The 22,468-nt window shown below is 46.8% G+C and overlaps 2 protein-coding genes across 2 annotated transcripts; both read right to left on the bottom strand.

The window, feature by feature from the left end:
- Positions 1-3,147: 3,147 nt before the first annotated feature.
- Positions 3,148-12,128, bottom strand: LOC108941533 (all-trans-retinol 13,14-reductase-like). The gene is made up of 11 exons (XM_018764270.2): positions 11,941-12,128; positions 10,872-11,054; positions 9,812-10,053; positions 7,921-8,122; positions 7,512-7,709; positions 7,210-7,329; positions 5,772-5,910; positions 5,578-5,687; positions 4,913-5,079; positions 4,362-4,521; positions 3,148-3,980 (listed from the first exon to the last, which is right to left on the bottom strand). The coding sequence occupies exons 1-11, from the start codon at positions 12,098-12,100 to the stop codon at positions 3,832-3,834; spliced, it is 1,830 nt and encodes a 609-aa protein (XP_018619786.1). The 5' UTR covers positions 12,101-12,128; the 3' UTR covers positions 3,148-3,831.
- Positions 12,129-12,981: 853 nt separating this feature from the next.
- Positions 12,982-20,654, bottom strand: LOC108941542 (uncharacterized). Its single transcript, XM_018764290.2, has 9 exons — positions 20,542-20,654; positions 19,309-19,951; positions 18,978-19,177; positions 18,234-18,433; positions 17,785-17,884; positions 17,214-17,558; positions 16,683-16,839; positions 16,275-16,402; positions 12,982-15,892 (listed from the first exon to the last, which is right to left on the bottom strand). Exons 2-9 carry the CDS (start codon positions 19,901-19,903, stop codon positions 15,539-15,541), a joined length of 2,079 nt encoding a protein of 692 aa, XP_018619806.2. The 5' UTR covers positions 19,904-19,951; positions 20,542-20,654; the 3' UTR covers positions 12,982-15,538.
- Between the last annotated feature and the right edge of the window lie 1,814 nt (positions 20,655-22,468).

Here is a 22,468-nt window from a genome sequence, read left to right as displayed (position 1 = left end):
AGCAATAATGGTCACAAAATGACTCCCGCGGTCACGGATTTTCAGTTCCATCCACGGCTCAGCCTGAGGGCTACCCAGGTGGAATGTGAACCTTCTGCCCTCAGGTGAAAACGGAGACATTTAGTAAAGGTGAAAGGAAATAACACCTTTATTGTACAAGTGAACAAGTGGCAGTGGTAACACAATTAACTTACTGTACGTGAACACAGCCGCGAAAACAAGGGCGGCCCGTCTCGTGAAAGACAACAATCACGGTCGCGGTATCTTCAACAATTTCATGGAAACCAACAGAAAGAGGGAAAATGGGGAAAAAAAAAAAAACGGTTTGTCTCTGAAACTAAAGAAAAAGTGTTCGAAGGAAAACAATCTACATGTCACACACTGTACCATTTTACTGCAGCCTTCACCTCAAGCTCACACTGTTGGGAAATTAGTGTGAAACTCTCCCGGGAACTGTGCAGCTCTCTATGTAACAAAACTAATGCGCACTTGTCTAGAGCTTGAAATATTGCTCATTACATCTTTTCTCTTTCGCACACATGAAACAAACCCTTTATTTAAGAGCTTTTCACATCTGACGTTAAGATGACTCATCCCTGTTGCAGCTTCAACAGTTGCTCAGCCAGGTTATGATCATGAACGGGAGCGCAATAAAGGATGAAGAAAGGTCAAGGCCCACAAACGCTTTTCTTCCTCACGTCTCTTGTAAAGTGACCATCTGGTGCCACCCAGACAATGCTAATAATAATAATAATAATAATATGGCAATCTGAGAGTTGGCGTCACACTCAAAATTGTACTTGTGACCTTAACTGACCGCCATGTGTTTACGGTTACACTTCTGAATCCCTCCTTTCTTCACGTGGACAGTGGAAACGGGTCGGATGTTGCAAGGACTCAACGTTCAACATCTCAGGGTTCCCACACCATCCACGAACTCGTCCAGCGCAGGCAGAAGCGTCCACACCAGTGACACGGTACCTCTCCCGCAGGGACGCGCATGGCACCAACGTGCAAGAGGCCGGAGAGCGTGACCATTCAACCAGAAACCCCGAGCTGCTCAGTAACATTAAGGTGGTAAAGATATCTACCGGTTGGTAAAAGAGAGCCCAGGTAGCCAACAGCGGAAGGCGCAGTAGTGCAGTGGGTTGGACAGGGTCCTGCTCTCCGGTGGGTCTGGGGTTCGAATCCCACTTGGGGTGCCTTGTGATGGACTGGCATCCCGTCCTGGGTGTGTCCCCTCCTCCAGCCTTGTGCCCTGAGTTGCTGGGTTAGGCTCCAGTTCCCTGCAACCCTGTATTGGACAAGTGGTTCAGAAAGTGTGTGTGTATAGCCAGCAGTGAGGGTTACTGACAACATGCCTATTAATGATCTTGTCCCCAGAAACTTCCAAAAGCACTGTCTGTTTTGTTACTCAAATTCCAAAGTACTTTGACCCGTAGGCGATTAGTCTGCCTCAGTTCTTCGGGCCTTATCTACTCCTTGGGGCGGTGGGACCGCCGCCTACGGATCGTTATTCCGCCCGCTCGAAGGTGCGTCCCAACGCCTCCAAGGCTGCGACGCTCTTGGATGACTTGAAGGCCAGAAGTTGCTGTGGACACACTGAATAACACACAGGGGGGTCAATCCCCCGGTCCAACAGAGCCCAGTACAAGAACCCTGTGTCCCTGGAGCGGTCCTTGACCTTGGGCCTGCAGAACGTCAGGACCTCCAGTCCAGAACTACACATTATTATTATTATCATCATCATTATCATTGTTGTTGTTTTTCACCGCCCGCTTCAGCTCACACGCTCCCAGAGCGCTTATTTGTCCCCACTTACACGGTCAAAGTGTGTCAGAAAGTTCTGGAAGCGGAGCGGCGGCCCCCGTTATGCGCAGTAACAGCGTTTCGTTTGTAAAATACATTCCGTATAGGGAGGAGCAATAAGAGCCAACTGAAGTAGCAGTAGAAGTGCAGTGAACAGAGGTTAACGAGCTGCTCTCTTGGCCCAGTTGGAGCGAAAGCTACACTTTTCTGCTCACTTTACTTCACTTTAGTCCGTGTCGCTCGTGCTGCGCCGGGACGCCGCCATGTTTGTTAGCATTAGCATTAGCTCGCCGTCACGGCCTCGCGTCCCTCCCAAACACGAAAATGCACCGCACGGCCGGCTGCTCTTGCAGCGTTTTCTGGAGACCGAAGGTCAAACCGTCGAACGACACCCTTTTGTTACTGTGCGGTGCATATTGCTATTGCCGCGCAAAAGCTCACGTGGTCGCGCGGTCCTAGTGCGCGCGAAAATCGTGAAACTTTTATTCAAATATATATATAAAATGTGCTACACACACTTAAGACTGATTAATGACTTACACCTTTAATTATTATATATGAATTACAGGTGTTTTAATGAGCATTCTCTGGGTGCGTGTGTATGAATTGTCACCTTGTGCACATAATTCATAGCTGTGTTCAGACAAGTGCGCCATGGCTCCTCAAGAGTAAGGACAGGACCCACCTCCCCCCAGCCCAGGTGGCAAAAGACCGCTCCTCACACATCCAGAGCCCAGGAGCATAGGGTTCGATAGCATTTGCAAAGTCCTGCAACCGGTGGGAGGAACAAACACTGCGGTCACTTGCTGTCCACTGCATATGGAGTCTCTCTGAGGTCGGAGTACCGTCGCATTCTTTCGGAAGTGGATCATTTCCACCCTGCATGGGGCACCAGTCTAGCACAGGGCAGTCACACACACTCATTCACTCATACTCACGCTCACACTCACTTAAGGCAACTTAGAGGCACCACTTGAGCAGAAAAACACACCTCTGGAATGATGAAGGAAACCAGAGCACCCAGAGGAAACCTGCAGGAACATGGGAAGAACATGCGAACTCCACATACGCTGAGCCAAAGTCAAGAAGCTGGGTCACCACTGCAAACTACTGTACCTTCTCTGTATATGTATTATAACTTGGCTTTCTCTGCTTTTTGCCATGTACTTAAAATATTCATATTCCAGCATCATGTACTATTGGAGAAGCAACACATCCAGATCAAGAGCATGTTTTTAAATGACTTTCAATAGCTGAAGTAGTACAACTCCACAGGTAGCTAAGGACAGCACTGGACATGAAGACACCCATCATAGATTTAAAAAAAAAAAAAACAATCAATCAAAAAAATGCATTAACACATACAGAAATTACTTTGTTAATGTGCAGTCCCTTTCTTCTTTTCAGTCCCAAATGTATTTGTAATAAAATTAAATGTCATTAAATGTTTAAATATATGTACCTTTTTAAATTTTGAGGCAAGCACATGATATGTGTATAGGCATGATACAACTAATGAATACTTAGTACAGCATCTGTTAATTTACAAACTTTATCTGAAATTTCAGTATAACAGCTATAGGCTTATGACACCCAGTTTTCAGTTTCCGGAAACAAATATCAGTATAACAAAATTTATCAGAAATGAGTGCAAAAAACATTTTAAAAGTCATTAATCAAGCAGGTAAGATAGAGGTGCAGTAATGTACTCAGGTTCACTTTGCTTCAATGCTTTTTGTGCAGTGGCAGTGCAAGAATGACTGCCAAGCCTCCTCCCCCTCCACCCATCATGATGCATGATATAAGTGCATGAGTAGTAGTAAACGCACATTTCTGAAGCTAATTCAAAAGCATTTGTGTTTGATTATAGGATTATGAGATCACTGTCAAACTTGTGCTTGTTTTGGATTCCTCTCACTGGAGTGAGAACTAAAAGGAAAATAAAAACTGCAATCCCCCCCTACACAAGGAGGTGGGCTTTTGATCACGACTCCACGTACAGCAGAAACGGCCACATCTGAGTTATTCCTTTTTCTTGTCGTTGTTCTTATGCTTCTGTCTCCTGGTCAAGGAGACGGTGTCCAGGTGAAGGTTGCGGTTCAGGATGACGGAGCCACAGGTGAGGGCCCCGGCAAGGGCTCCAGCCAAGCCACACACAAACACGTCCTGGCCTGTGACAAGTAAAATCAAACACGACACAGAAACACAAGTTTATGCTAATTTTATAAAGCTTCCTCACGGTCACAGTGGTCAGAAACCTATCCTGGAGTTACAAGACACTAAGTAGGAGGGGTACAACCTAGATGAGGCACTAGCCCATTACAGAGTAGCCTCATAAAAATAGTGGACAATTTAGAATCACCAATTCACCTGAAACTCATGTCTTTAAACTGTGGGAGGGAACCAGAGCACCTGGAGGAAACCCACAAACACAGGGTGAACATATGAACTCCACACAGGCATTCGAATGTGAACTCTCACCCAAACCCACAACCTAGGAGTCACCCAACGAATGACAGGAATACAGAAAAAATGCTGCCACGGTCACTCACCAGTCAGGTAGAGGTTCTTCAGTGGGGTCTGTGGTCGAAGGGCAGCGCTCACCTCAGCACTGAAGCGATCTTTGTTGTGGTCACAGCCATAAATTTCTCCACGCGGTGTGGCAATGTAGTGCTGGTTTGTTAAGGGAGTCCCAGCATCGATATACTCTACCTGAAGAGGAGGACTGGGGCTCGGTAAAGAGTAACACATCTCCAACTTCAGACAAAACTGAATTAAGACTAAAGATTACATTTGTAACGAGTTCCTTCTGAAAATACTGCCACTACCAGTGATTTAATATACAGTCATTGCTTGGTTAATATCGGGGTTAGGGGCCAAAAACAGGAGAAGGTAACTGGGCGACATCCTGTGACTGGTACCATTTTACTGCAGAGGTCAGTATTATTGGTAGGTCACAAGGCTCCGCTGCAGAAGCGAGCATTAGTGAATGTGGCCCAAAAAAATGGCACGGTTGTCAAGATCCACTGTCGTTAACCACCCAGTAACTGTATTTGTTCTCTCACCAAGTCACTTCATGAGCAGCAGTTTGGGGTTTCACTACCTTGCCCTTAATCTTGGGGAAGAACTCCACCACCATATCCATGATGGATTGAATGAAGGTGTCCTTCAGCTCTTTGTAATCTGCACCTCGGTTGGTGACTTTCCCATCTTTCCATTCCTCGAACCAGTCGTATGGGGCAAAACTGACGATGCTCATGGTTGACTTGCCTGGAAAGGAGATTGGTGATTAATCCAGGGCATGCATGTCTGCATGTAAAGCTGTCTTAACCCTAGTCCATCCGAAGATGGACAGAGAGCCAGCACTTGTGAGGCTGGTTTAAGGAAAGGCAAAACTGGTAATGGCTCTGTAGCACATGAAGGCACATCAGGTTTGGGGGGGTAACCAGGCAGGGACGACAGTGAGATGATTTGTGACTTTATCCTTTCCCACACTACACAAGTATAACTAGAAAGGTCTCTTTTCTTGTTGTATCCTACAACTGAAATGAAACTAAGAATATCTAAATTAAAGACACGGAGTGTTTTGCCATCAGAACAACTCTCCCCTTCTTTCAAATACATACTGTACTTTAAGTTGTTTTATTGCCCTCCAACAGACAAAATAGGCGATGTAATGATCTCTGAACTGCAAAGGTTCAATAAATTAATGAGGTTATGAGTTTGCCACATTGATGTAAATGTAACAAAAGTTGTTTTTGTCATCACCTGGCTGCCTCTCCTGCCAAGTGGGATCCTTGGCTGAGGGAGAAGCCACGAAAATCATGGGGATGTTCCTGGCCGACTCGTCCCTTGTGTTCTTCGAGTACTTTTCCATTCTGCAGTGATGAAGAACAAAGTGCTCATTTGAGAATGAGATAAATGTGACAAAAAGATTACAATATTGCAACAGACGGACTCACAATTCATCCACGTTGTTCTCTTTGAAGATCCAGTAGTTGTCCGCCTTGAGGCCCAGCTCCTCCTTGCTTCCGTTGAGACCAATGAAAAGGCTTAGGCCGCCATACCCACTCTTCACCATGGCCAGCTGGTTCTGGATCGCTGCAGGGACAACATTGCAGAAGCAATATAACAATCAACAGTGCAGCAATTGTTGAGGGGAAATAAACGGAAGAGACTGACATTTACAGAGTATGTGGGTCTTGTGAAAATCTTGTGCTGTTGCATTTCAGGCTATCGTCATAATAAACCAAAGACAGAGCACCGAACCGGTCCCCATCTGACTAGACAGAACCTTAGCAGTTTCAGCAAAAAAGGAATGGGCAGAAACTGCTGTGTCAACACGTGCAGAGCTGATGCAGACTTAACCATACAGACTCGAGGCTGTAACTGTTGCCACTGCTGGAGGGTAGCGTAGTAGCTAAGCGTTACGGACTTTGGATCCAAAGGTCGCAGGTTTGATCCCCACCTCCAGATATAGTACCCTTGAGCAAGGTATTCACCCTAAATTGCTCCAGTAAACTTACCTGACAGTATAAATGAGTAAATAATGGTAAGTAGCTTAACGCTGTAAGTTGCTTCGAAGAAAAGTGCCAGATAAATGAGTAAATGCAAAGGTTCCTCTACTGAATACTGACTTAAAGGGGTGAATACTTACGCACTGGGTTATTTTGTGTTCTATGTTCGTAATACATTCAAAACTGATTTTTAGAAGTACATTTGACTTTAACGTTAAGGAGTATTTTTCTGTTGATGAGTGTCAGCAATGCCAAATTAAGCCCATTGTGCTTCATCCATCCATGCAATTTCAATAACTGCTTGTCCAGAGTAGGATCACAGTGGTTTCAAATCCAATTAATAGCACCACCAAGCAATATAGGGCCTAACAGCTAAAGAACTGCCTATTAGCAGAAATGCGTGGGTCTGTGTTACAGTTACCCTTGCTCTACTCTCTTGTAAAGACTGTCTAAATATAGGTAAAAAGTGAAACAATGAAATATGCAAGTCACTGCAGACATTAAACCCTGGCAAGCAAATAAAAGCAGTCTGCAGAACCATTGCACAAGTGTTTTATTATCGCCCTTTGGTTGCTCAATGAAAGTCCAAAAATGATATCATGCAAGACGTTGATTAATCTCTTGAGCACAATCCTGCACTAAATAACCATTTATTTTTTTAGCACACAGTTTCCTCCAAAGCAACTTTCAATGTTTCGTAAAAAGTGCAGCAATTCAGGGTAAGCACCTTGCTTAAGGGTACTACAGCAGGAATAAGATTCAACCAAAGATCCTTCAAGTACAAGATGGTGGCTTAACCCACCTGCTGCCCCTGTAAGGCTGTTCCTCGTTATACAAATATTTTATGTAATTTTTCCTCACGTGCTGAGGGGTCATAACCCACCTGGAAGAGCCTGGAGGTCTTTGGGGATGAGCTGTCGGTAGGTGTTGAAGAGACCAGCGTCAGAGATGATGATGGGAGCGTTGATGTGGACCTCTTCTTGACCTTTCATGACACTCACACCTGAGAAACAGAAGAGGAGGAACAAAAACAAGTGGGCCTGCAGCAGAAACCTGCAGAAAAGTGTTCAGATTTACACTACATTCTTGCTGATACATTGTTACATTATGTTGTAAGTGTATTTGTTAAACAGAAAAAAGAAAAAACAAAACCAATATAACAAACAGATTTTTTTTTTTTTTTACCACAGGCTTCTTTAGCTTCATTAAACAGAATGCGGTTCACAGGAGCTCGGACAAGAACAGCCCCCCCAGCCTTCTCGATGATGGGGATCATGTGGTAGGCAATCTCACTGGCGCCCCCCTTGGGATACCAGGCACCATGCAGGTAGTGGCACATAACCAGGCTATGCATGGAGAAACTCGCCTCCTTGGGGATGTTGCCTAAATAATACAAAGGTAAAAGTACTTAAAAACAGATTTTACTTTACAGCACCGAGAAAACAAGCTCTGAAAAGACAAGGACAGCGATGGCAGCGAAGCGTGTTTTTCAGGGTCATTCACCGAGAATTTCTGCCAGTTACTTCTCAGGATTCAAAGACCGTTAATGCTGTTGGTTTAAGATCCATGAGGAACCCTGCTGTGGCACCCCTACCATAGGTCCCAAAGATGTAGGAGAAGACGGCTCGCAGGTCCTTGTTCTCCGTCAGTCCACTGACAACCTCGGTCAGGCTGCGGCGTCCAAGGCTCAGGAAGGGGGACATCCAATGGGCCAAGCCTGTGGCTATCAGGAAGCGCACCACAAGGGCCGGGAAGAGCTTCAGCACAACCAGGATCCAAGCACCAAAGGCCGCTTTCTGCAGAAAGACACATCACACAGATATCGCTGCATTTATTCACAGCTTCGGCTCTGTACACGTCTCCCATTTGTCAATAATAAAGACATAACATTATTACCAGTGCTGCACAGTCAGAGTCGGAAGCAATTATTGGCTTAGTGGAGTCGGAATCGATAAAAATGTACCGACTCCGAGTAAATGTACAGTATATGTTGATCCGGCATATAAGTTGACCCCCAAAGATTAGAAGTGTAATATAGGTTTAGGCTTATATTAGCCCGACAAGTCAACCCCCAAAATAACGTGCAACTTTCGGGCAGTGCTGTGGAGTCGGAGTCAGAAGCAATTATTGGGTTGCTGGAATCGGAATCGAAAGTTTTGTGTACCAACTCCACAGCGCTGATTATTACACTTTAAACAACACTGAACGAAGTAAGAGTGAATCAAAATTACCAAAAATTAAAATACTTCCTCTCCACTCCTATCCAGTGGTGATAGCTGACCTATTCAATGCATAAACATGCGTGACTTTCATCATCTCGCTATTGATCATCGCGACGGAAAAATAAAACAACACAAGCTGTAAACACTGTGGCCGCAAAGTGAAAAGGGGTCTTTTGCTCCTATTCTATTCTGGTGCACTTCACCACTACTTAACAGTTGGGCTCCGTTTCCCCCTCCCCTGCATACATTGTGTAACGATGGAGAAAAGACAAGTAAAAATAAACAAACTGGAAAAGTTTGTACAGTGAGATATGCGTGACTCAAATACTTAGAAGAGGAGGGGCCACTGGACAGAGCTTAAATCACAATATTTTATGTTGTGACTCGTACTTTAAGTTGATATTACTGACTCAAAAGACTAAGCTCAAAGGTTCACCCAACAGCCACACGCAGATGAAAGAGTGGAATTCTACGGAAACTGGACTGATGGCAATTCAGCCTCAGTCACCTCATTTTTCTGACCAACTACAAATAAAGGACTAAAAGTCAACCAACCATCATATCAGTGATTCACCAAAACTATGATCTCAAAGGTCACTGGCATGTCATGCGAGCAGCTCTCCAACAGGCTAGATGTACACACCTACTGATAGAGGGAGAAATTAAAACAGCAATAATCTATGGATTTATTGCACCTAAAATAACTATAATTTAAATGTAGCATATATGGTGTGGTGGAAAGCATATGAACCCTATAGGGATGATCAATATTCTTGTTTCAAATACTAAACTTAAAAACATTAAATCTTAAACATATAAAGTGAATAAACGACTGATTTACACACCTGAGTCTACTTACATACTTGGTGTAACCAATGCTACCTGAGGTTCACTTAATTTTACACCTGCACAACTTGTGTGTTTCTCCTACACACAATTTCCTCTAAAGCAACATATGGAATTGGTCATTACACACATATTCGGTCACATGAGAAACAAATTCTCATTAAGTAACCATTTTGTGGTAAAACTCAGGGACACAAGGGCTTCACATACATTTTTTTGGCACAATAAATCCATGGATTCAAGTATGTTACCAAGACCTCTCTGAAGGACTCAACATCATCAACCAGCAGCACATAACCGCTACATAAATTCCCTACAAGATTTTACTTTTGGAGACACTCAGCAGCAAACAGTCACGGCGCCTGACTCCCCCATGATGAGAGCGCCAACTGGGGGTATGCCACAGAGGAGTCTGACCTTGGAGAGCTTCAAGAATTTGTCAATGGCCGCCTCTTCGCCAGGAAAGCGCTTCTTGAGCTCAGCCAGGAAGCGGTCCTTGCCATGGTAAATGGGGTAAACCCGTCGGTTCTCCGGAGGCCCCAGAACCACAAGGTCGTACGGGTTGTCCATGGGCTCCCACTGGAGTTGCCCGTTGGTGAGCTGGTCCAGGAGGCAGCGGAAAGGGTTGTTCTCCAGGAGCTCCCCTATGTAGTGGATACCTGCGGGCCGATGAGAACGGTCAGACGGATAAAGTAAATACAGTAGTCTCTGCTCGCTATTCGGGTGTCCCGTGTTGGCCGCTTCACTCATATTAAAGCGTAACCCATTTTTTGACATTCATGAGCGCCTCGCATCTATTCACAGGCCCTGCTTCCTCGCGCTCTCGCTGCGGCAACACGTGCATCTTGTAATCCACGGTTTTTCATTTTTACTCTCTCTTTGCATCCAGGAGTAATTCCTTTATCTCATCATTTTAAATACTCCTCGCAAATGTCTTCAGTGCTCGTTTTCCAGGGATTTTGTTGTTGTGTGCGTGTGTGTGGATGTGTCAATGAGCGCACGACTAGAGAGTGTGAGTACTGGTACACCAAAACTGTACATAATGTGCTATTACATAATAAAGAGTGTATAAAACATTTATAAAATGCACGATATAATAAGAAAGCTGTGCTTTACAAGAAGGGTTCATGAAAAATTGAGTTTATTGTGATCGGTAGCAAAAAGGTATGGCGCAAAAACGTACAGGGTCCCACAGGAACCCGACGCCTTTTTTCCCCGTAGGATCAACGGTTCCACATTTGCGTCTTCCGCATTCATGGAGTTTCATAGGAACCAAACCCCCGCAGCTTGTGAGATCAAATCCCCAGTGTCCCTGGCTGCTTTACTGTGAAATATTAGCTTAAGAGTGGGAGCACTTGGGTGGCAGGGTGGAGACGACGGACGGAAGACAACCGTTTCACGTTTTCTTGTCACGTCTTCCGTCCGTCATCGCCTGACAAAGTGGAGCCGTGAGCTGGGATGCAGACCGGATTCTTACCCACGTCAAACTCGAAGCCCTTCTCCGTGAAGGTGTGGCAGCAGCCGCCAGCCCGGTCGTGCTGCTCCAGGACCAGGACCCTCTTGCCGACCTTGGCGAGGAGGACGGCGACGCCCAGGCCGCCAATTCCGCTGCCGATGACGACGGCATCGAGCTTCTCCGGGACCTTGCTGGCCAAAAAGCCTGGTGACGACAACAAAGCGGGACACAAATATATATATATATATATAGGAAGCGCCGTTTTCCGGTGTGCGCAACAACCAGGAGGGTGCTGTAGGCAATAAGCGGTGAAGGACACTGCCTGCCACCTGAAGGTTCAAATCCCACTCCTTCTACACCAAGCCGAAATGGATTCGGTCAAAATTACCTTCCAGCATGATTGCTGTAAAGCTGCCTATCTAACATGAGAAGTCAAAGTGGATGAAGCGAAGCGCCAGTGGAGAAAAACATGATGAAGTTACGAAGCGGAGGCCCAGGCCGCAGCAGAGCGTGTTGTTGCACTCGCTGTAAGCGTGCAACTCACTCCAGTAGTACAGTACACTACAGTGTACACACTCTGAAGAGCTGCATTCCAGGGAAAAGGAAGAATAAACCGTTTAAAGCGGACATTTCGTGAAAAACTAATTCCTGTCAAGTGTGTAACTTGGTTCTAAAATCAAAATGTGTGAAATCCTGGAATTCGTCCAAAACCAACGTAGTGTGCCGGAAAACTGCTGCAATCGATGATTCATGGTGGAAGTAACAGAGTAAAACGATGACCGACCGTTTTCCCCCCCATCATGATTCTTTGTTTTCTCGTCGTTTGCTCTCGTGCCCGTGTTCATTCTGCTCCAAAAGACCCGCGAAAACAGCAGCACGTGCAGGAAACCAAAGAAAACGGCTCAGTCTGTCAGGCGCATGGCTGTAACACTCAGGAAAAACAAGCAGACGTGACGCGTTCCAGAGCAGTAACGACTGACTGGAAAAGAAAAGAAAAGAAAAGAAAAGAAAAGGAAAAAAAAAAAAAAAAAAAAACAGTGGCGTAAAACGCAGTACTGTAAAGTCATGCGCGACGAACGCACGTACGCACCTTGTTTCAGGATTTTGTTCTTTTCCTTCTTATCGGTGACGAGCGGTTTGAGCGGCTCTCGGGTGTCGACGGCCAGCGGGTTGGGTCCGCGGTCCCAGATCAGGTACTTGAAGAGGAGCGCGAGCACAGCCGCGCAGCACACCAGCGCCGTGAGGTACATGGTCGCGAGTGTGTAGCTGTTGTTTCGGCGGAGAGCTGACATGTGGTCACGCCCACCTCGAGTCCTAAAAATCCGACCAATCGGAACGCTCAATGTCGGCCGGTCCCGGCGGTGCCGCTCAACGATTGGTCGGACACTATGAGCGCGTTGTTTTCGTTCCCCACGATCAATATCGGTCACTCTAACTATGGACGTACAATGACATAGAACGTTCCTGAAACGGCATCGTCCCAAAATTTTCAAACAAATATGTTTCGGAGCAGCTGGGAAAAATAAATATTAAGTGAGTAAAACACGCTGCGAAATAGGGTTAAGTTACCGCACAACAAACCTCAGTGTAATATTCACTACACGTCAATAAAACTGATTTCCTCCTGCTTTTGCACTTTGATTTTACCCATCAGTAAGCGGTAAAGTGACAGAACTGAGCACTGGTCAAACAGGCAGGACTGAAAGTCACGGTAAGATTAAACAGCTTAACATCAGATCAGTGCTGAAGCAAAGGATCATCTTCGGGGCCAGCTAATTTTTTATTTATTTTTTTTTTTGTTTGTTTTGTTTCTGGAAGGACTCAACCTCCCTGAGGGCCAAGGGATTTGGGGAGAGTGTGGAAGAGGAACACATCTATGACTTGTGAAATCTCATTACATCCCTAAACCTGATTAACCTTTTTTTAATACTGTCGATGATCCTTTTTAATAAAACACAATACACATCATTGCGCCAACTGCATACCATGTTAAAGAACAAAACAAGTTTTAAAAAAAAATCCAGAAATACCGTGCCAATGCAGAGCTTATCTTGGAAACTTAGCATTAAAAGAGAAAAGGCAGGCATATGATCAAAGGAAAATGTTTATTTTAAACCTTTACTGTGGCGTGATCACCCGAAACAACATTTAAATAACTAAAATATTTCTACGGATGAGCAACTAGAGCGGCAGCAACAAACACAACGATGCACTCGAAGCACTCTCAGCAGATGCCCACATTTAAAACTGGGTTCAGAAGAGGTAGTCGAGTACTGTCAACACGAAGGACTTTGACTCAGGAAAACAATCAAGATCTATTTATTTCAGCCTGGCATGTGAAAATACTTGCATAAGGGGTAAATCTAAAAAAAAGCGGCAGAGCTAAAGATCCAAACTTGTTGCTTCATTGACTCTGCCCCCAAGTAGGAATCGACAGGCAAGAAAAGAACACAAAGAATGAAAAATGAATTCAAGCAATAGATTAAACCCTGGGTAAAAATGGGGCTGAGCAGACAAGAGCCCTGGAGATTTGGTTTTTCACAACCAAAACACTGAGCACCTTCGTTCAATACCTGAAATTTAACGCTTAAACTGCAGTGGTGTATTTTACTCCATCCACTTTTTAATAACTTATTATTTAAAGAGGGTAATGTAATGTAATGGGTAACGCGGTGTCTCAGCCAACCAACAGGTACCAGATGGCCATGAGGTGCCCAGTCCCCAAGGGCCATTTCCGTGATCAATTCACCAAACCAAAGTAAGTTGGGAACAGTTATTAGCAGGGATAAGTAGTTAAAAGCAACTGACTCATGCTGGAGGTGTAAAAGGATGGTACTTCTGCACCATGTAATTAAAATATTTAAGACTATCATTGTACCAGGGAAGAAAAGCCTTAGTTACAGAATCAATGTTGTCCACTACAGGCTTGTACTGTATGTACAATCTGACAAAAGTGGGAAGTTTAAGGTGCCGCAGAGACCGAGGTAAGGAGATGAGGGTTCAACCGGGTCCGCAGGACATGCTGAAGAGGTAATGCACAGTACGCTGACTCCCCGAGTGGGGCTGTGTGCATTCAAGTCACCTTCCTATTGTGTACAGCTCGTGCCTGGTGTGCTGTACTGATGACCAAGGGGAAGTGACGACCAATAAGGGGAACATCACATGTAATTTTGAGGTGAAGTGGTCAACAACTGCTATAGAGTAGGAGTTTGTGAAAAAACGTGTTTTTAAAATTTTTATTTCCGAGGCACACAAAGACAAAGAATCCATCTTATCCCCAATTCCTGGTTTTGGAGCTACATGTGGGGAGAAACGAGCACCAGGTGCAGCTAGTGAAGCCCTAGTATACTTAAATTGACTGAGGCGAAAGTAAACGTCCGGAATGCAGAACCCTGCAGGGCTAAGTTTGTTTTGCAGTGTATGCTGTTGTTGCAGCCAAAAGGATTTTGTGATTGCATTCATGTTTGTGCTCTGGCTGGTTTGTTTTGCAATAAGACCTCCCTAAGGCTACCCTCTGTCACCTAATCCCCAGTCTCCTCTAGAACCAGACACAACCCTGCTGGCACTCAATTCAAATTAAGGTAGCGTGCGGTTAACAAAAATGCCTTATAAGCCTTACTTATTATAGCTGTAGCAGACATTTCTACAGAATGTAATAAATGACGGGAGGTCTGTATTTTGACACATTGACTGTGACTTTGCAATAAAACTGACTTTGGATTTATGCGTAAATCAAATTAGGAACAGACTTCTGGTCCCAGTTGTTTATGTAAGACGAGGAGCCGGCCTGTCTGAAGTGCACCAAGTACCACGACAGAGCGGAGAATGGTAAGTGGAAACCAGAAGTGGTCATGAACCTATTGTCAAATCTGAAGGAGGCTGCTGGCTATCTTTAATGAAGAGCAAAACTGAGGAAGGCCTTACATTAAAAATGACACACACTAAAGCTGCAGAGATGGGAAATGCACCTGCTGTGCATCAAACCCACCCATACAGTCCAAACCGCAGGACTTCCCATGGGACGGGTTGTGCTGAGGGGAGTACGGTTCCAGCGCCGGAAACCGCCTTAGCTCAGAGGTCTCGGTGCATACGAAATCCGGAAGAGATCACATTACACAGGTGTTCGACTGAATGCAGGAAGCGCAGGCAGTCAGTGCGAGGTCCTTGTGAACATTGGGCATTTGTTATGTTTGCCCAGGTGACTCTGGCTGCTCCAGGGTAAAACTGCAGTGCTGCATTTGTGCCGCAAGTTCAGTGTAGCACTTAGACATTGAACTGCGCCACTCAAACCTAAAAGCTACAACAGCTGTACAAAGAAAGACAGTAAAAAAAGTACAATGTGATATCAAATCCCTTACCAAAACATTTTCCTAGCAAAGTCCGGTTTTGTTGGTGCGTAACAGTTCCGGTGACATCGACTGTGCTGTCAGTAACCGATTCGCTTGATTTAAAACTCAAGCTGACTTGTTGACTGTAAGGGATGAATCACTGGGCCACTGAGCCCTTCCTCTTTCTCACTGGACAACGAGCAGAGCCCACCGCCCTCGAGGTCTGTGACTGCCCACGTGTCTTTTCAGAGGTAAACATACGTACTCAGTGTGTGATAGAGTCAAGGCAAAAACATGATGAGAGGGAGAAACGGGGGGCCAATCCCGCGGGTGAGATCGAGTCGTGCGACCGCCACGCCGTCAGGAGAGAGCCTGGAGACCTGACACCAGCTCCAGTACCTTGGACTTCTTGCTCCCAAGGGCACTGTGGGGCTTCTCCAAGCCATACAGGTGCTCCAGGAAGCTGTAAAGCGGGGCGAGCTGCACGGGGTAGTCTAGGTTGAAGATGCGCAGGAACTTGAAGAGCTTGTCCACGGCGGCGCTCAGGCCTCCCTCCGGCAGAGCCATCACCACACGCTCCACAGGGGCCAGGATGTAAAGCTTCCTGCCAGGGGAGTCCAGGGGTCCCACACTCAGGATGTAGGGCCTGGGCAGGGTGCTGGGTGGCTCTGCGGTGCTCAGGTCACAGAACAATGTGGACACATTCGTGTCCATCTGCGAGGGCAAAAAAGTGGTGCTCCGAGGTGAGGGAGGAAACCTTCAAACGTCAAGAAGTGTGTCGGTTCAACTGTACACATTTTGCTAGAACTCGTGGAGCCTTTTGTTCAGATCGCACATTAATCACCCCCTGCGGCTCCCCCCGGTGACCCATCGGTACCCTACATTTGAGAGGCTGTACCGAGTCAAGGAGGAGGCACAGCTGGGTTATTGGCTACAACTCAATTGGGAGAAAATGGGGTAAAACACCAAAGACAACTTATTCCCGAAAAATCTTTTCCGGAACAACATTACGCCAACATCCTTGGAACAAGAAACGCTGAATGTCCATGAAACTACTGATGAAGTATCTGAAGGAAACGTAACAAAGGGTACGTACCGGGACAAGATCTACCAGGTAGCGAATCGCATGCTTGATGCTGAACTTGGTGGGCAGGGAACCTCTGCCCGTGTTGGCTGGAGGTAGTAAGAGCATGAGCACTTTCAGCATGGTAAGCGTGCAGGAATCTGGAGTAACGGGAGCACCGAGGCACAGATGAAAGCCAGTTAAGGCACTCTAAACAAGCGGGAAATGATCACTTTTACAACTTCTACAACATTTGAGGGCTGCAGGATGTGCAAGTTCTCAATTTACTAGTACCTGCGTCTACAAGTGAGATGATCTCAAATAGTGCTTTACTACCCAAAGAGCATAATGGAGATGATTCAGGAATTACATGAGCAACAGCAGGGACATGAAAACATCAACAGGGGGATCTGGTCTGATTTATTTTGACACCAGCCTCACCTTCCTGCTGGGAGCTGGCCTGCTGGAGGAGGGCAGTGATCTCTGGGTGCTTCTCCCACTCCGCGATCTGGCGCACCCTCGGCAACACGCTGGAACTCCACTTGGACATGAAGGCGTCCCCTTTCCCAGGGTACATCTTCTCAAATTCCAGGTCAATCTGCACATGGAAGAGTGTTCACTTGTTGGACGTTGGACAGATGGGCCGCATTTCAGCTGGACGGTCAGTCACCCCAAAAAGGGAACGCTCACACACTGTGACAAGCAGACGCTTTTGAGTGTTGCCACCAGCATTTAGCACAGCAATATGGTGTGCATTTCTTTATGATACGTCTAAGACCATTCATTACGGTCAGCTGCGGTCGTTTATTGACCAAGTAGTTGCCCTTCCCTGAGACTAGGGCTGCTAATCACTGTAGAACACACAAGAAACATGTAACCCGGGCAATAAGCCACAGAGGTAGAACTTCATCGCGAGCACTAAGGAGCGGAGTCGGCAAGGTTAGGGATTGTTTCTATGACAACTGGCCTCACCGTCGAGGGAACGTCCAGAAAGCGCGGGTATTTGGCCAGCACGGCGCTCAAGCAAGGTCGCGCGCTGTTCATCCACTTCCTGCGAGCCACGAAGGTGCGCTCCATGGCGGTGCGGATGGTCGGCAAGTTCTTGCTCAGCGGCTTGGTCCTCTTCATCAGCGCCACCCATTTGCGAGTCTCTTCGCTCGATGACTGGCCCTGCCCCACTGGGGCTCCCGGGAGACCCAGCTCTGCCCGCCGACGCTTCAAGACGTACTTCTTCTTGTCGGCCTCCAGCGTCCGTCGGAAGTTGCGCAGCCGCGTCTCGATGTAGCCCGTCCGCGACACCGGGTCGTACAGGTGCTCCTGTAAAATCGGCCCCACGCGGAGGGGACACGCAAAGGAAGTGACAACTTCACAAACGCTGAAAAGACACTGCTGCACTTGACAGAACCCACGTATGTGTCAACGTATTACAAAAGCCCACAGAGTCAATGGAAATAACCTTGTCTTTTTTTTTTTTTTATAAAAGTGGACAATGGCAAACGGGAGACGTAAGTGGTTTGACCAGTCCAAGGCGAGGGGCACTCACCACACCGTTGATCCCAGCTGAGGGAACGCACAAGCGGAGGCTGGGAAAGAGCTCCACGATGTGCTCTGCCAACATGGTCTTCTGTGCAGAGGTAGGGTAGCTGTCAGGACGGGGAAGAGAGACACAGTATCTCAGCAATATGGCTCCATTACAAAGGTGGACTTGAGTCAATAACAGTTATTAATCTGCACATATGGGCTTTGATAGTCAACTGCTACTGAAGCTACAAATGAAAAAAAGTCTAGAGCTGAATGAAGCAGAGCGGCATGTATCTTAAAAAGCGATGACTCTAACAAGTTAAGGATCACTTTCCGTATCGGTTCATGAAATCAGGCCGTAATTTCACAAACGGACTAAGACTCCTGAAGCAAATAGACAACTCAGCGCATCGCAACAGCAGCACGAACACTACAAGGACAACAATCCAAGCGCAAGGAGCCGAGCCGTACAATCCAAACTGATCCATGATGAATGACACCGCGAACTTGATGAGCTTCCTGCGGGACAGTTCGCACAGGCAGCCGTCGCGCTCGTACTCGCGCACCACCTCGGGACAGAGGCGCTCCAGCCAAAGCCGCAGCTGCTCCAGATGGTTCTGGGGTCCAAACTCCGTAGGAGCGTCACACCCCTTGTTGTCCTCGCCCTGGGGCTGGAAGAGGATGAGAAACGACTCGGGCTCTCCTTGAACACTGAATTCTCACTCATGCTCTTTGCACACGTCATTGTTCCAAATCCAAGGAAAATGAGAAGAACGAGAATATGCTGCAGAGGTAATTCAAATGTCATGAAACTCTTAATGCTGCCTATCCAGAGAAATCCATTATAAGAGGTCTGCGCCTTTCACTATATTCTTTTACATCAGCATGCATCAGAATTCGTTGAGACAGAGTGGGGAGCAAAGCAAGTGCAGCCTGGACACACTCAGACAGATATGCACATCATTGTTTTCTTTGAAATTATTTTCTTCTTACCATCTTCTCTTACAGTTTCACTTATATATTCCCTACGTACGCAGATACTTACTGAATTGCTGGACTCTGAGGGATCAATCGAACCATCTGACAAAGGACATCACTCTGGCATTCGAATTAGTAGCTGTAACTGTACATTACTGATAACGGGGAGTGATCTCATGACACTATCAAAAAAACAGACCCAAAGACACCTTCATTTTGCTCATCCACACCACTCACCTCACCACGAGAGGGTAGCACTGCAGCTTCAGCCAACACGCCGGAGGTTTGCGCTTCCGGAAGCTCCTTTTTGATGTCGGCCTGTCTGAACTGCGTCGGATGGTCCTTGGAGCCGGCTGTGTCCATCTCAGAGAGCTCTTCTTCCAGAGGGACTGTGATGATCCTCAGATCCCTGTCGTGCATCATGTAGTCCTCTGCATCTGATCGATAGGAGAGACAGGGTACGTCGTTAGTGAATCGCAACGCAAAGGACTTCTCTCCGTTGCTCCGAACAGCTTGTATTTCTCCCTCACGAGAAGTTGGAAAACATGAGCGGGTGGGTAGGACTCACAGTGTGCTGTCCCACCCTCATCTATGAAGGACAGGGCCTCGCTGTGCTCCACCTTGTACACCTTATTCATCAACTCCCAGTCCTCCGGCAGCCCCATGTCTTGCCCTTCCGCAAAATCCTCCCGAGGTCCAGCGGACGCCATGTCGAAGGGGTCGGGAAACACCCCGAAATCGGCGTGCTCGTCGCGGGGGGGCTCCGGGACGTCGCCGTGGCCGTGCGGCTTCTGGGCGCCGCAGTTCGGCCGACTCGTGCTCCTGGTACTCGCGGCTTTGCCCGCGCTCCCCTGATCCCGGGAACTGTCGTCGCCACCGGGCTCCGCTTTCCAGTCCTCCCCCGCAGCTTCAAACCACAGCTTCAGGCTCTGGCCCGGGAGGCCCGGGAGGCCCGCAAGGCCCGCAACGCCCGCAAGGCCCTCGTGCTCGCGGGCTCCCTGGAGGTGTCCCAGGCGCTCGCCCAGCAGGCGCACCGTCTCGCACAGGACCGTCTCCACGGCCGTGCGCACCGCCTCCTCGATGGTCCCTCCCAGCTGTTTGCGGAGGAATCCCACCGACAGGTGGACGTCCAGCTCGTACTGGTCCGAGCCTCCGGCTGCCATCGCTCCTTCCGCTGCCTCTCGTCAGTGGGGCCGCAGGGCTATGGCTGGCTGGGGACAGGGGGACGGGACGGGGACAGGTGAGAGGGACAACACAACACCACGACGTGAGAAGCAGTCATGTTTACCAGGTAGTAGCTGTCAAGTCAGTCACCATCGCATCTGTTTCCCTCGCTCGGCTTAGTTTCTACACCACATGATCATGACGCCTGCAGTCATTTCAATGTTTTGCTCTTTATTTTATTTCATTTGACATTTCCCTTCATGACAGTAAAAGCATCTGCTTTCATAAACACGTCTGATGAATAAATTTGAGACTGCATCCATCGTCGTCGATTTTGCAGCTGAGCTGCTACTTGCTTGGTGGCTAACGCCCTAGCTCCCTGCTTTACACAGAAAAGCGGAGCTCGTCTTTATGAACTCAGACAAGTTGCATTCTTATAGAAGCAGAATAATGCTGTTAATAGTGCTCTTATTCTAAAGAATAAATAAAATTCAGAGTGAACGTGAGACCTGCTGCTTAGCAGCTACTACTAGGCTAGGGGATATAGATAGTCGAGCTAGCCTAGGCTAATGATTCGGCTAGCCAACAAAAACACTGCTGGCAAAAAAGAAAAACCAAACACGTCTAGTATCAGTACCTGTCAATTCAACAAAAGCCACAACTCTGCAAATAAAAAGTAGCAGAAACATCCATTACGTGCGAAGAGCGAAATACACTTCCGAAAAGCCCTAAATCGGTAGCTTCAATTTACATGCGTCGCACAAATAGTGCGTCACACGCAACGTCATCAAAGGCGGACAGCGCCGTTTGTAGTTCTTTGGAGTTTTCTGTGCATTTTTTTCTGCTGTTATTAAAATATTTGGCCATTAAAAGACATATTTAAAGTAATTAAATGGGAGCTCACCAATTCATTTCTTTATTACACGTATTTTAAGAACTACTGGGAATCCTTTAATGAAAAAGAGCCCAAAATCCCAATGCTTGGGCAGCATTGGAGAAGGGCACTAAGTGGGATAAGCTGTGATAGAATGTCATTTCTAAGAGGGTTTACTTTTAAATCCTGCACACGGCTGCCATACATCAGACGCGGAGTAAAACAAGGCAGAAAAATGCAGTTACCTACAGTCCGTGTTTTACTGTGACATCAAAAGACCAAAGGCTGAATCCCAGCTCCTGCTTTGAAACCCTTGAGCAGGACATTGACCCTGAATGGTACAGTAAAAATTGCTCAGGGGTATAAATGGGTCAATAATTGTAAACGGCTTAGTACACAAATTTAACATTGCGAGAAAGGCTTTGTAGGAAAGCAACAGCTGAATGATTGAATAAATGAACAGCAACCAAAATTTTGGCACAGGCTTCCTTTGTACATGCACACACATACTATTAATAATTGTCTAAATGATGCCTCAAGGCGACTTGTATACTAAGTTACTTAAAAATTATTTGCCCAGTTACGCAGCTGGGCAATTTCTACCTGAGCAACTCAAAGTAAGTACCTCCATCACGGCTATAACAGTAGGACCAGGGATTCAGACCCGGGTCCTTTGGCCGCATGGCAACGGCCCTGCCACTTAATTGGTGCAAAATCATGTGACGCAGCATAACTATGGCAACAGCCTATCAACAGACTGCCATAAATACGGCACTGACATATTTCAGGTATTCAGTCAGTGCTCGTTCATATTTGATTCACACATTTTTGTAGCCATGAACAAGAAAGTGGACTACCTGGCGTTTCCAGCTACGGTTGGGACCCCTGGGCAGTACAGTAAAATGAGGAGACAAATGGACAGTGAGAATTACAGAATTCATTTAAACCAAATGGAAACGGGTACGGTTACATCGAACTGCCGCACTGTAATGTGGAATGACGTTGACCATTAATCTGGCCTCACCTACATTAAAGTGCACAAATTGTCAAGTGTGCCGCCAAATGATGCCAAGTACACGTTAATGGTAAAGCAGATAGCTCGCAAAGCCGTGTTGAAAAGTAGTCTGCCGATGCCGAACCCTCACCCTCGAACCCTAAACGTCAAGAAACAGAATGACTTCAATGATGCCTCGCTAAGCCAGTTAACTGTGTTTATGACATTTCTGCAGCCAACCCGGTGATAGACAACAAAGCTCCTAAGAGATACGTGCACGACCAGCCCAACACAAAGAAAATTGAGGTACGCCTGGTAAAATTCAGCCTTTACTCTGGACGATGTGTGCACTGTACACTAGAACAGGTCTCCTTCACAGAGGGAGCAGCAACGACTGAAGGAGGTTCAGAGGGAAAACAGGTTTCTGGCATCCAAGATTAAAAAAATCACCGCTTCAAAAGGAAGCCTGGACAACTGGAACAACTACCAGCGGAAATCCAGGTGACCGCGCCGCACGTGCTCTTGGACGAGAGCCGCAGGCACCGGGACTCCTTTGCTGTCGAGAGCAGCAGTATTTTGCGGTAATCTTCATGTATCAGTAGAGTGCGGTTGCTGACGCGTGGCTGTGCCTCATTTGTGCAATCAGTGGATACTTTGATCGGTGGAACCAGGAACTGGAAAGAATCTCTTTGGCAA

Source organism: Scleropages formosus, chromosome 8 (genome assembly GCF_900964775.1).
Source record: "Scleropages formosus chromosome 8, fSclFor1.1, whole genome shotgun sequence".
Classification (NCBI taxonomy): domain Eukaryota; kingdom Metazoa; phylum Chordata; class Actinopteri; order Osteoglossiformes; family Osteoglossidae; genus Scleropages; species Scleropages formosus.
This window is presented reverse-complemented; position numbering and strand designations above follow the sequence as displayed.

Coding starts and splice junctions, on each gene's coding strand:
- LOC108941533 (XM_018764270.2), bottom strand. CDS start 12,100: ATGTACCTCACGGCGCTGGTGTGCTGCGCGGCTGTGCTCGCGCTCCTC. Junction 7,330..7,511: donor TGAAGCTAAAGAAGCCTGTG/GTAAAAAAAAAA, acceptor TCTGTTTCTCAG/GTGTGAGTGTCATGAAAGGT. Junction 5,080..5,577: donor TTGGCAGGAGAGGCAGCCAG/GTGATGACAAAA, acceptor TCTCCTTTCCAG/GCAAGTCAACCATGAGCATC.
- LOC108941542 (XM_018764290.2), bottom strand. CDS start 19,903: ATGGCAGCCGGAGGCTCGGACCAGTACGAGCTGGACGTCCACCTGTCG. Junction 19,178..19,308: donor TGAGGGTGGGACAGCACACT/GTGAGTCCTACC, acceptor CCTATCGATCAG/ATGCAGAGGACTACATGATG. Junction 16,840..17,213: donor TTCTGGACGTTCCCTCGACG/GTGAGGCCAGTT, acceptor TTCCATGTGCAG/ATTGACCTGGAATTTGAGAA.